Source organism: Perca fluviatilis, chromosome 19 (genome assembly GCF_010015445.1).
Source record: "Perca fluviatilis chromosome 19, GENO_Pfluv_1.0, whole genome shotgun sequence".
Taxonomy (NCBI): domain Eukaryota; kingdom Metazoa; phylum Chordata; class Actinopteri; order Perciformes; family Percidae; genus Perca; species Perca fluviatilis.
The window spans coordinates 28,274,802-28,287,226 of NC_053130.1; the positions used below are offsets into that span (position 1 = coordinate 28,274,802).

General features: G+C 41.1%; 2 protein-coding genes across 6 annotated transcripts in view; one reads left to right on the top strand and one right to left on the bottom strand.

The window, feature by feature from the left end:
- Nucleotides 1-1,198, top strand: part of blnk (B cell linker) — a 44,205-nt gene extending 43,007 nt beyond the window's left edge. For all 3 annotated transcript variants that reach the window (XM_039784137.1, XM_039784138.1, XM_039784139.1), the window contains one exon: nt 640-1,198. In XM_039784137.1, the coding sequence (XP_039640071.1) occupies nt 640-756 (117 nt within the window). In that variant the 3' untranslated portion in view covers nt 757-1,198. The remainder of the gene's footprint in view (nt 1-639) is intronic.
- A 1,526-nt stretch (nt 1,199-2,724) lies between these two features.
- LOC120548120 (zinc finger protein 518A) lies at nt 2,725-8,808 on the bottom strand. Of its 3 annotated transcripts, XM_039784140.1 has the most exons (4): nt 8,698-8,808; nt 8,377-8,512; nt 4,942-7,164; nt 2,725-3,904 (listed from the first exon to the last, which is right to left on the bottom strand). In XM_039784140.1, the coding sequence occupies exons 3-4, from the start codon at nt 7,145-7,147 to the stop codon at nt 3,234-3,236; spliced, it is 2,877 nt and encodes a 958-aa protein (XP_039640074.1). In that variant the 5' UTR covers nt 7,148-7,164; nt 8,377-8,512; nt 8,698-8,808; the 3' UTR covers nt 2,725-3,233. The 3 variants fall into 3 exon arrangements, with proteins under 3 accessions (XP_039640074.1, XP_039640075.1, XP_039640076.1); XM_039784141.1 differs by lacking the exons at nt 8,377-8,512; nt 8,698-8,808 and adding an exon at nt 7,907-8,183; XM_039784142.1 differs by lacking the exons at nt 8,377-8,512; nt 8,698-8,808 and adding an exon at nt 7,809-7,828.
- Between the last annotated feature and the right edge of the window lie 3,617 nt (nt 8,809-12,425).

Here is a 12,425-nt window from a genome sequence, read left to right on the forward strand (position 1 = left end):
TTATATAGACCTTAGTGGTCCCCTAATACTGTATCTGAAGTCTCTTTCCTGAAATTCAGCCTTGGTGCAGAATTACCATCCTGGTCGCACAGAATTCCGTGAAAGAATCACGAATCGTTAACACGCATTACGTGGTGGTGGCACGGAATGTGTGAAAATTCCGTGTGGCCACCACGGAAAACAATGCCAATGTAAACTGAGAAGATGACGTAGCATTAAGAGCAACAACGGTAGCGAGTAGTATGTAAGGCCGAAATTCCGCGTAAACACAGGACTTTCACCCAGGAGACCGGGGGTTCGCGTCCCGCATGTCAATGTTTCCTAAAGTCGCTTTCTTCTTTTCTGTCCCGTTCTTTCCGCTTGTCACGGAACCGTAAGCCCACCCACGACCTTTTCCTGAACCCAACCGTCCCGTTCTTCCCGCGTGCAACTCATAAAGTGAAATTTTCATGCCATGGGACCTTTTAAAAATCAAAATTGTTGCTAATCATTGTTAATACACGTTTAAGATCATTCAAAATGTCCTTTGGGAAAATGTAAAAAAAAATAATTATAATAATAATTACCTCATTGACCTAATTTGATGATTTCGAGAACATTTAAACTTTTAATTCCAACTTCTTCACTGTCTTTTTGCAGTATTTCAGCAGCCTCTCCCACATCATCGACAGCCACCAGAAGTATCCTCTGATGCTGATTGACGGCCAGAGTAACACCAAGGAAGCCACCAAACTGTGCTACCCAGTGAGGCCCTAGAACACCCCCGCTGAGTGCAAACAGCCAAGGAACTAGACTCGTACATCCCAACCTGCTGTGTTAACTGTCAGACTGTTTACAGAACTCCTTTATATTATGTGATGCTTTTCTCCTCCTCCTTTAGTGTTAATTCGAGGTCCTGTCAACAGGATTGTATGCTAGACTTGCCTGTATTGCTGGCCATGCAGAGCCAAAAATAGGACTGACTCAGATGTCTTTTTATAACTTGTTTTATTTAGATTTTTTTTTTTTTAATGCTCAGTCGGTAAACAGTGTATTTAAATGAATGCAAGGAATGACAGTGTTGCTGTGGCCGAAGGATGCAGGTAGACACATCATTTGTTTATGACAGCAAATACTTTGCGGGAGCCACAAAGAAAGAAATACAAAAGGTTGTATGTTTTTGTTTTAATAAAACTCTTTTCTTGTCTTGTATAATTTAGCTCACATCTTCAGTCATCACAAAAATGCCACCAGGGACTGACAAAACTGGTTCATTTATTGTCCGGTCAACAAGTTCTGCTAGCATACTCATGCACATTTGTCGCATAACAAGAATTCCTATAGGCACTTGGTGAAAACTCTCAGGTAATATTTTTACAGTCCCTCTATCTGGACTACATACAATTATAAATCTTATCTAAATAAAAATAAAATATATATATATATATATATATATATATATATATATATATATATATATATATATATATATATATATATATATATATATACACACATACACACACACAGTGAGTGACACTGAAGTGTGCATTCCAGAAACAAGGGATACATGCACAACATCAGTACATACAGGACAGGTGCATCTGTGTAATGGACTAACAAAACACACACAGGAGCCACCGTTCCCTTGCTGTGAATACTGAGGGATCAATGTTGAGCCACAGTAGGACACTGGTTGAGATTGTCAAAAACTTAGGCCTGATAAAGGTGAGGTAATGGGAAATATAAATCCTCCTTTCATAGTGCAATTAAAAAGATTGGATTATCGTTTCAAGTCAAAAGAGGAAGGGAAAAAAAAACAAAAAAAAAACATGAAATCATCCAGGCCTCATGTCCAGATTTTTTTTTTAAATTGACAATAATTAAGTGTGTCTTTAGGGATATCTGCTTCCACTAAATAAAATGCATGAAAATATACCCCCCCTTTTTACAGTTAAAAGGACAATTTGGGCGCAAAATGAACCTAAGGGTTAATAACACATTTGTACTGAGTCGACCGTTCTCTGGGATCTGTTTTCATGCTAATCGAATGTGACCAGTTTTAAAGGCAAACCGCTAATTAGCTTATAACGCTAGCCGTCCGGGCCACGCAAAAGTAAAAATAAAATATTCTACACCACCAACAAGGCTCAAAAAGCCACCACACTTCCACGGTAGCATAATGTGGGTCCGAAGCATTGAGAACTTTCTAAGTGTACAGACAGTTTATTAAAAAGATAGTTTAGAAAGACTGTACCTTCACGTATACAGGCAGGCGCCATCTTGGGAAAACAGGCACGACCAGTCGAACGCCGCGTATACAGTAACATAGCTCAAGCACGGTGCTCGACTACCACGCTACCGTGGAAGTGTGGCGCTATTTTGAGCCTCGTTAGTGGTGTAGATATAGCGGTTTCTTTTTACTTTTAACGACTAGCGTTATTAGCTAATTAGCGGTTTGCGATAAAACTGGTCACATTCGATTAGCATCAAAACAAATCCCAGAGAACGGCTGACTCGGTACACGTGCGTTATTAACCCCTAGGTTCATTTTGCGCCACATTTGTCCTTTAATACCATTATTTGAACATAATTTGGATTTTATACAACATTTTTACAAATACACAGATTCTTTCAATGGCCCAAAAATAAATCATAAAGAAAAACATATAAAGGCTAAACCTATGAGTCATAAATAAATGTAGAATAAAACAGCTTATTGTCTTTTTTTTCCTTTTTTTTTTCTGTAAAACACACAGTTTTGGTATATCTGAGTTAACTTGTGGGTCTCTGCGTCCCATTCCAAAAACATAAATATGATAGCTACCACACTGTAGAGCCTACCCGTACATAAACTGATTCAGATAGTATGGCAAATATACATATTACAGTGTTCCATAAAAGAATCCATAAGACAGTGTGCGGAAATCACCTTAAATAAAGCTATTATAAAGCGTACACAAAATACAAACACTACAAAGACCTAAATTATCCACACCATGTCTGTGTGGCTTTACAAATAAATCCCTAATGTACAAATACTTTGTATTAAGCTACTCCGACTGGGAGAGAGACGATAGGTAAATGTTTACCCTGAGAATGTGAACCCTCCAGGGAGACGTAATAATAATTTCATTCTCCCATAACCAACCAATCATAATTAAGACTTTTAAAAAAAAAAAAAAACAGACTGGCTATCACCGTTTCCATTATTGTAATATTGCAAAGTCATCATTTTCCAGACTAGTTTTTGGTCATCCAGTGTGTGCGACATTTAAGAGTTTTTCACAGTTTGGCCTTTTCCACTCCATCAGATGTCGCTGCCGATGGACCATCCACATTTCCTGACATGCAAAGACCCTGCCGCAAAACCAGCAGCGAAACTTGGTCGCGACATCCCTGCTGGGAGAGACTGCGCCGACTACTTCGTACTTTTTCCTGCTCAACCTACGGAGTTTCAATTTCAACATGAATCGCTCCCGCACAGAGGTTTTGGCGTGGCCCGCGGAATTGGTTGGGGCCTCCGTTGGCTCGTTCGCCACGGGGGCCTCGCCGTCCACGGCTGCGAGCGCGTTCACGGTCCTCCGTGACAGCACGACCTTCTGCACCTCCCCTCTGTACCTGTTGATGACCTCCATGATCCTGGCCACCGCGGGGATGTCGGCGTCGGGATGATTTAGCACCACAACAGGCTGGTCTCCCGCTGGCCGCTTTACCAACTGAGAGGGATTCATGGCTACTAACTTCAGGGTCCTCTCCAGGTTCTTTGGGAGCGTCTGCCACCGACGCCCGGAGGCTGGCGAGGGCTCCGGTCGGATGTCCGGGCAGGAGTCAGCGGGCACCTCTCTGCCTCTCACCCCCTCAGCAACCTCGTCGCTGGGCTGTGAAGACGGAGCAAGGCTCAAATCTTCAGAGTTCAGCTTATCTGCAAGACAAAAGGTGAACAAAACAATCATTTCAAAACAGGTTTGCTTTTAGGTCTGGGTATTGCCAAACGATTTCCCGAAAAATCTATTTAATTCAGAGCTCCCGATTCGATTACATTTCCGATTCGATATCAATTAAGTTAGGGAAATTTCAGTGGCAATTCCAATTTTGCTTGGATATGAAAAGAGATCGTCAGAGAACTTATGTTGTAAATCAGGGGTCTTCAACGTTTTTTAGGCCAAGGATATCTTAGCTGAAAGAGAGACACCCCCCCCCCCACTACATATTGTATATGCATACAATACTGAGCTATTAAAATAATTGACATTTATATATTTATTTATACATAACGTTTTAATGCTAAACATACATGTAGCACAGTGAATCCTTAATGGATTGATGGATGGCTACCTTAGTGGCTACCTTCATCAATGTTGTGTTAATTTAAAAAGAAATCTAAAATAGGCCCATTCATCTTTACTAAATATGTTGGACTCATGTTTATGTATATTTTCAGACATATTAACTGTTAGAACGTTTTTTTTTTTTTTTTAATTGATTAAGCAATAACTTGGGGCCGTCCAGCAGTAACTCCGAGGGCCCCATAAGGGTTCTGGACCCCCTGTTGAAGATCTCTGCTGTAAATTGTACAAGCAAAAAGAAACTTTCAAAGTATTTTTTATTTTTTTTTATTTTTTTTTTAATAAAGCACCAGGTTCATGTTTACAGTAAGAATTGACTCCAAAAACTGTTTAAAGTACTTTTTACTTAACAGGACTAACATGACCGGCATATAGTCAAAAGATCCATTTGGGGATTCTTAAATCGATATCAGATCAATCAAACAAAGAATCGATTTTAATTGGAGAATCGATTATTTTAACCCAGCCCTATTTGCTATTGCTTCCGATTGTGAAATTTCAAAACATCAAAACAAAAAAATCAAACATTCAAATGTATTCCAAAAAAAGTGCCACTGCATGTTAAATCTTGTAAGCATTATGTCTATGTAGGAACTATAATTTGCAGTCTTACCCTCTGCTGTAAGAACAGGGTGGGAAACAGGGGAGGACTTGGTGCAACTGCTACGAGTCGTCGCTCCATCAGCAGCCATCTCATCGCCCGACAGATAGCAGTCCGTGCCGCTGCCCGATGTTTGGAGCGGTGCGTTCTCAGGGCCCTTCTGTACTTCGGTCTCCGCTGCAGCCGTCGAATTTGACTGGCCCGTCTTACAAGCTGAACCGCTCTCGTCGACTTCTGCTTCAGAGAGGGACTTGTCTGCGTCGTCTTGCGTCGATGACACGCCGGGCGTGTTTCCGTCCATATTTTCAGACGCCGTTGGCTTTGCAGCACAACCGGGGGTTAGTTCTTCCCCCGGCTTTGGTTGTGGACTTAAAGTCATGGCTTCAGAGGGGCCGTCCGGATCGGCCTCAGGCGCTTTGGTCCGTTTCTTCTGGTGTTCTCCCGTTAGCAGCGGGTTGGGGAGAATCTGCGCCGTCTCCTCCAGCGTCGTGTGAGGGCTTGGCGGTCCATGGTGGTCATCCGTCGGACCACCTGCTGATGGAGACAAAGAGCTTTGCGACAGCCACTGCTTCACCTTCACTGGATTCTTCTTCAACACTATCTTTAAGGCCAATGCCGATGACCTTTTATCCGCTCTTTTAGATCTGGCCCTTCTTTTTCGTCTCCATCTCTTGTTTCTCGGTGCAGCTTCATAAACGGATGTCTGCTCTTCGCTCTCATTCATCAACTTCACCTCACTGGTGATATTAATCCCATCCTCGTGCATAGGCTCCACGGGTTTGTTACTTTGTTTCTGAATTCCCTGATCGGTCTTTAATTCCCGATTCTCTCGGTTTTCCTGCATTTGAGTGCACTCAGGTGGCTCGCTCTGGGCTGGCGTTGAGACGTCATTATTTAGTTTGGTGTCAGTCTGTGGACAAGGTGTACGATCCTTCGACTCTGACCGACATCCATTTTGGTCAACTGCACGACCAGCATCATCGGGCGCACTTTCAGGGGAAACCGTTTCCTTGTCTGATGATGATGGTGATGATGTCATCGTTTTCAACCTTTTGGTGTAAGTAGCGCCGTTCTGAGCCACAGTTATCTGGTTCTTGACAGTCAGGACGGTGAGATCCGACGAGTTCGACACAATGCCGTTCTCTGACTTGGGGTGAAGACTCATATCTTGAGGGACATTTGACCAAACGGTTTTAAGAGCCTTGGTCCATTTCTGGTCACCGTTTTCCCCGGCAACAGACTTCATCAAAAACTGTTGCGTCTCCTCTAGTGTAGTTTGTGGATCTGACAGATGGCAGTATTTATCCAGGAACTCTCTCCCTGGCAGAGAAAGGCAGTCCTGCGTCAGCCAGCACATTTCCCTAACTGCACTTCTCGTTAATCTAGGCTTGATTTTTGGGATCGGGTCATTTGGTTTCATTGCGATGGAACAAACCTCCTCCTCCTTCTTCTTCTTCTTCCTCTGATTACCATTCTGGCAAACATGGACAGCTTTAACGTGCTTAGTAATCAACCATTTCTGAGATGCCTCATAGCCACAGTGCTGACAACGTAAAGTTTGATCAGTTTTTTTATTCTTGCCCTTTGTATGCAGCGATAGATCCTTAGCTCCCTCCAGGCCCAAATTATGTGCGTACATGTGCTCTAAAAATACTCTAACATCACCTGTGGAGAATTTCTGACACATTTCACATGAGTATTTGCCATTTTGGTGGTGATACGTAGTCAGGTGTGCATTGAATTCAGGCCATGTGCGCTGAACGTTGTCATTGCAAATGCTGCAACTAGAAAAAGTGTCCTTGTGGCTTAATAGATGAACCTGAAGGTAGGAGAACACATGCGTACTGAAAGTACACGTATGACAGGAAAAAACTGGTGGGCTCCCTTTGTGGTTTTCCTCAAAGTGTTTCACTAAGTCTTTGGGAACATATTCCAAGTTGTCCCTACATTGAGAGCATGTGAACCTGAGTGTATTTCCGTTGTCATTTGTCTGAGACTGCTGTGCTTTCTGGGGGGGCTTCTTTAATGAAGGCCACACTGTGCTTTGCTCCCACTCTGCTATCTTCTTTGGGCCACTCTTATCTTCACTTTGCATAGTTGGAGGCAGAGCGGCAGTTTTCCTGAGGTGGAGCCGTTTGTGCCGATCTCTATTCTTCTTGTTGACGCGCAGTTTGTTATCTCCTCTGGAGGTAGTTGCGCAAATATCCACTGAATCCATGTTTTTGTTTCAGGTTTCTGAAAATGCAGAAGAAAAAAAAAGAAATCATATTTGTACTTACATCATTTCAGAACCACATCCATCTAGGCATCCACATACTGTTGGACAAACGAGTGTGTGTTTAGCATGTGGCAATAAATGATAATTAAGAAGTGACACTTGTTTGGTTCTTATGGACCCGGATTCACTAGTAACCAGAATCGGTACATGGGTAGCGCCGTGCACCCGTTCTTTCCACATATAAACTAAAACAAAAAAAACAGCTTTAACTCCAATGCAGCAAATCAAAGGGTGCCTGTTTTAGATGCATTTACTCTTGCTATGAAATGCTTTCAAAAGAGACAGCATGCTGTGTGTGTGTGTGTGTGTGTGTGTGTGTGTGTGTGTGTGTGTGTGTGTGTGTGTGTGTGTGTGTGTGTGTGTGTGTTTGTGTGTGTGTTAAGACTGCATGGTTCATCATTTCACAGCAAACCCATAAAAAGTAACTGCATGCATTCACAGTCACTACTCTGCACGTTGTTAATGTTAAGTCCACCTGTTGCTGGCTTTGGTTTAAAATGCCTCTGCGTGGATATTAATGCATCCCACTCAGATCAGGCGTAAAACAACGAATTTAGATTCGTATCTGCCCCCAGGTGTAGGAAAATGCACTTTAACTCACCTGCCCACACAATAGTTGTGATTGTGAACTAAGACGCAGCTAGCGCTAGAGGCGATATTAAAAACCTCCTCTTAACTAACAAATGCAAACACACGTACTGGAAAAGGTCGAAGTAGCACTCCTTAGTAGCAGATTAATCGGCGAATGTGCGGCCATTGTGCAGTTTGACTTGAACCACAACAAAGTGATGAGACTGCCTTTGTAGCGAGCGACGACCGCCTTGGGAATTGCGAAGTTACGATAAAACTATCCCACTGTGACACCACTGGAGCCTTTTACATTTCCCACGTAAACACACGGTCGTTGTTTACCACCTGGGCTAACTGTTAGAACGTTTTTTGACATAGCGTCTGAGTGATTTGAGTTAACGTTAACGTGACGCGACAAGAGCTTACAAAAGACGAAATAACTTGAAGAATAAAAAGCGTAGCGACAAAGTTACGCCAAACCAGTTTTTTTTTTTAAACATTGCATCGAGTTATTACTGCAAATAAACCCACCGAGTGGTAGATAAATCATGAAGGTGTAGTTGTGTGTGTAGTTACCTCGTTTTTTTTTTTTTTTTTACCTTTTCTTTTGTGGAGAGCTTGACAGCTCAGCGAGTGGCAGCCATGATGGTTTCATACGGGGATTACAGCCTCTGAGCTGCTTTAGCCTTTAGCCTGGTACCTCCGACAGAGAGCCGTGCTGTCCCGGGCCTACAGCTGAACACAATCACCGAGCTGTTTTAATGCAAACACTGCTCTCAATGCATTCGTGTAGTGCTTTATTTATATGGGGGACCATTCACGTCTGTCAGCGTTAAGGTGAAACAACCACAAAATGGTGTAAAAATAACCAAACTAACAACTAGTAGCTACAAATTGTTTCAAGTTAAAATTGTACCCACAATCCCCGTGCTGGATACTGCATGGAGAGGGCAGCATTCCCCGTGCTGGATACTGGAGACGGCAGCATGTTAAACAATTAAACTCAAATATTCGTACGCGTAATTGTCAACCAACACAGTTATACAGTGACAGTTTCCTCATTGTAAATAAAAGCTGCCAGGCAAGCAGTCTGCTGCCCCCCTTGCACCCAAATATTTGGACCAAATGTGCCCACCTCAACATGCCAGGCTACTATGAAATATGAAATTCCAAAAGATGTTTAGCCATTACATGCTGCAATAGGCTACCGTGCACATTTGGAGTGAAACCACCTATCAGCCTCTGAACACAAATAAGGCACTCAAAGACTTTGGTGGTGAAGTCTTTAGATTTAAAGAAAAAGAAATACATTTGCATGAAAATGTTGAAGGAGTAGGCCTTCAGTGATTCATTTTAAAATTTATTATTATAATCTCTAATCAGTGTACTGTTCGTATTCGAGTTTTTGGCTAAAAAATAAAAAGCTGTAATATGTAAACAAATTCAAATAGTAAACTGAATTATTTTGAAATAGAAAGATACTTAAAAATATTTTCCAAAATGTATTTTTTTCCCTTTTCATGCTCAGTTGGTTGCTTGTGCTCAGGCAGGTATGTGCCTTGATATTCCAGGCATGTACAGTGAGTAATTTAATGGGATTAAACTTCCACATTCACTCCCTAAGTGTTTTGCAAGATAAAGCAATCATTATCTTTCAAAACACTTTGGGAGTTAGGCTGATTTATAGCTGTAGCTTACTCCTGCCACAGGCTTCACACCCTTTGGGTCTGCCCAGCTGTTCACAGATCATATTAACATACAATGAAGGGCCACTCTACACAGTTCAACAACAGCTATAAAAATAGGCCAGTGGAGCTAAATTCAGTAAACGTGAGAGACACCTTATTGCATTAAGATGCTAGACTGTTGATTAATTCACACTAGTGACCTTTTTAAGTGATCACTGTTTAACATGAATTTGTAAAAATAAAAATTACTTCATGCTAGTCTTGCATTGCCAGACCTATCTCCACAGCGTGTGGAGTAAGGTCTGGCTACACCATAGATGCATTCTGGGATAGGAGAAAAAAACTCTCTGGGTTGTTTGCATTTCTTTAAAACCAATCACAATCGTGCTCCAGACGCAGCGACGACACCAATCAGTCCTAAAACGTCCCAGGTAGAGAGCAAATGCTGTAACATATTCTTTGTAAATCTTTACAATCATTCACTGAAAGAACCAAGCAGGCCTCCCTTATCACAAGACCCAATTTTCTTCAAAACTTGCCAGTGTCAGAGTGTAGCTTTGCTCAAAGTTTGTTGTTGTTTCCCGTAGCAAAGGGATTTTGAGAAAGGCAATACACAGAGAGCGGAAGGTGAGGGACATCTGGCGCGTGAGCCACATCGGATGTCAGGTTTTCTCCTGAAAACTTTATCCAGAATAACTTCATATTACTGCCTGTTCAGAATCAGAAAATGTTTTAATGCCAGAATAAGTACACATAGGTGTATGTGGAATTTGCCTTAGTGAAAGGTGCATATATAAAAAAACAATAGAAAATAGAAAATAAAGCAAAAACAGAAAATCTAATATATACACTCAAAATAACTGTTGTTTAAGAAAAAGAAAAAACTGTAGAATTTGCAAAGAATATATATGTGCAATTGGCAGATTTTATGTGTTGGACCCACTTACTAATTCTACTTTACAGCTTATAGTAAGCGAGGTAGCCTGCACTTGTAACTTCTTGACTTTCATTGTGAACTAGGTCAGCAATTACTATGCATAGCACTCCATCATTGCAGCGTGACTAGTTGCTTTGTCATGAAATCTATTGTGAATGAGTCTATAAGGGCAGAGTGACCTTTGTGCTGCCAACAACTTGAAACCGAGCCCTCCCAAAACTAAGATAAGGTAAAGATGAGCATTTGTGTTACCAAGAAGCATCAGTAAAAAAAAATCATTGGTTGTGATTTAGAAACCAGGTGAGTCACCATCACACCCCTGACCAGACTACTTCAGATATAAACAGACCCAAAAGAGTATGCTACTTGGATAAACATTAAGAAGGCACATTGCCAGTACTGATCCGGTGTAATATCAATAACCAACACACAGGGTTCAAAATTAGCACCATCCACCAGCCAAATGCTGGGTCCGATTTACAGATCTGGCATGCAAGTGGCTGGCAGATTTGCTTCACTCACCAGCCAATAAACAATGGTAACCTATTGAGTGGCTGGTCAAATTTGAACATTAACTAGCCATTTGACTGGTAGACGAAAACCCTGCCATCACAATAAGTGACAGACTGCTTACATTGTCTACTTAGGTATCCCTGTCTGTATCTTTTCGCGAAAAGAACAGGACTGTTCACATTCCTGTGCAGGTCAATGGCTGTCAGCTGCCTTCCACCAATGCACTGCATGACTGCACGGGGAAGAAAAGCACAGAAAGGACGGCCACCAATTCCCTCCTCGCAGGACACCATTTGTTTCCTCTATGTGAGACATTTCCAGCCCATTAAGAACAAAACTACCCACCACTTCAACAGCTTCTACCATAGAGCAGCTAACATTACCAATCCTCTTAAGACTCACCCCTTGCATGCAGCCACAATCTCTGGACTGCCCTTATTTTTTATTATTTAAGCACAACATGGAACCTATGATGTCTTTGCACTAGTGCTCCCTACAGAACATATAAAGAAGTAATGTAAGGTTACTTCCAGCACAGTATATATGCTACAGCTATGATCAAATTGAATCTCCAGATAAACACATCGTATTATAAATGTGGTTCCTGAATTTTAGTAGATGTTTCCAAAGTCACACATTCAATTAATTATTTATGCCAGGAATTTACGAGATGCATTTCCTGACAATAAGTGACACAGTTGGATCATACTGGCTCCATGAATACATCTCACTTGAAGCCACAGAATAGTCGACACTATAGAAATATGGTCGACACACTAGTTTTACCTTCTAGAATCATTTAATAATAATCTCCCAGATTTCAAAGGTTTTGGTTCACATTAGTCACTTAGACACCAATGCATGGGAAAATAGGGTCCAAGTTGAAAGATACTTAAACACCATTACCGATGCAGTTTAGCACATCTTAATTATTAGACAATGCCTCATTTGCATAATTAAACATAAAACTTAAGAAAACTTGTAAAAAAAAAAAATATTGTCTTAATGTAAGTAAACAACGGGGGGAAGTTTCATGGAGATATCTGTTAGTTAAAATATTTTCCCTATTCACCTGTAGTGTTTCCCGTTAACATGGGCTGCAATGGGAAATTGGCATCATCTATTTCATTATTTTTCTATACTTTCTATATATCTATTTCTTAGGACGTTTGATATGTTATAGAGGAGACTTTTATGAGACTATATCAGTTGAAAGAGTTGTTGCAATTTGTGTGGGGTCATGTTGCATAATGCCTATACTAAGAAGGGATGTATCAGCTGACATCTTATATGATAGATAGATAGATAGATAGATAGATAGATAGATAGATAGATAGATAGATAGATAGATAGATAGATAGATAGATAGATAGATAGATAGATTTGTATTGATCCCAAAAAGGGGAAATTACAGTGTTACAGCAGCAAAATATCAGACACACAGCACACATACAGAATATACATGAAATAATACGATACAATATACAGGAAATAATAAATAGGATAGAAT

Excerpts from the sequence above, each read along its gene's own strand:
- LOC120548120 (XM_039784140.1), bottom strand. The coding sequence starts at position 7,147 with ATGGATTCAGTGGATATTTGCGCAACTACCTCCAGAGGAGATAACAAA. Across the intron at positions 3,905-4,941 it reads CCCTGTTCTTACAGCAGAGG|ATAAGCTGAACTCTGAAGAT; the intron begins GTAAGACTGCAA and ends TTTGTCTTGCAG.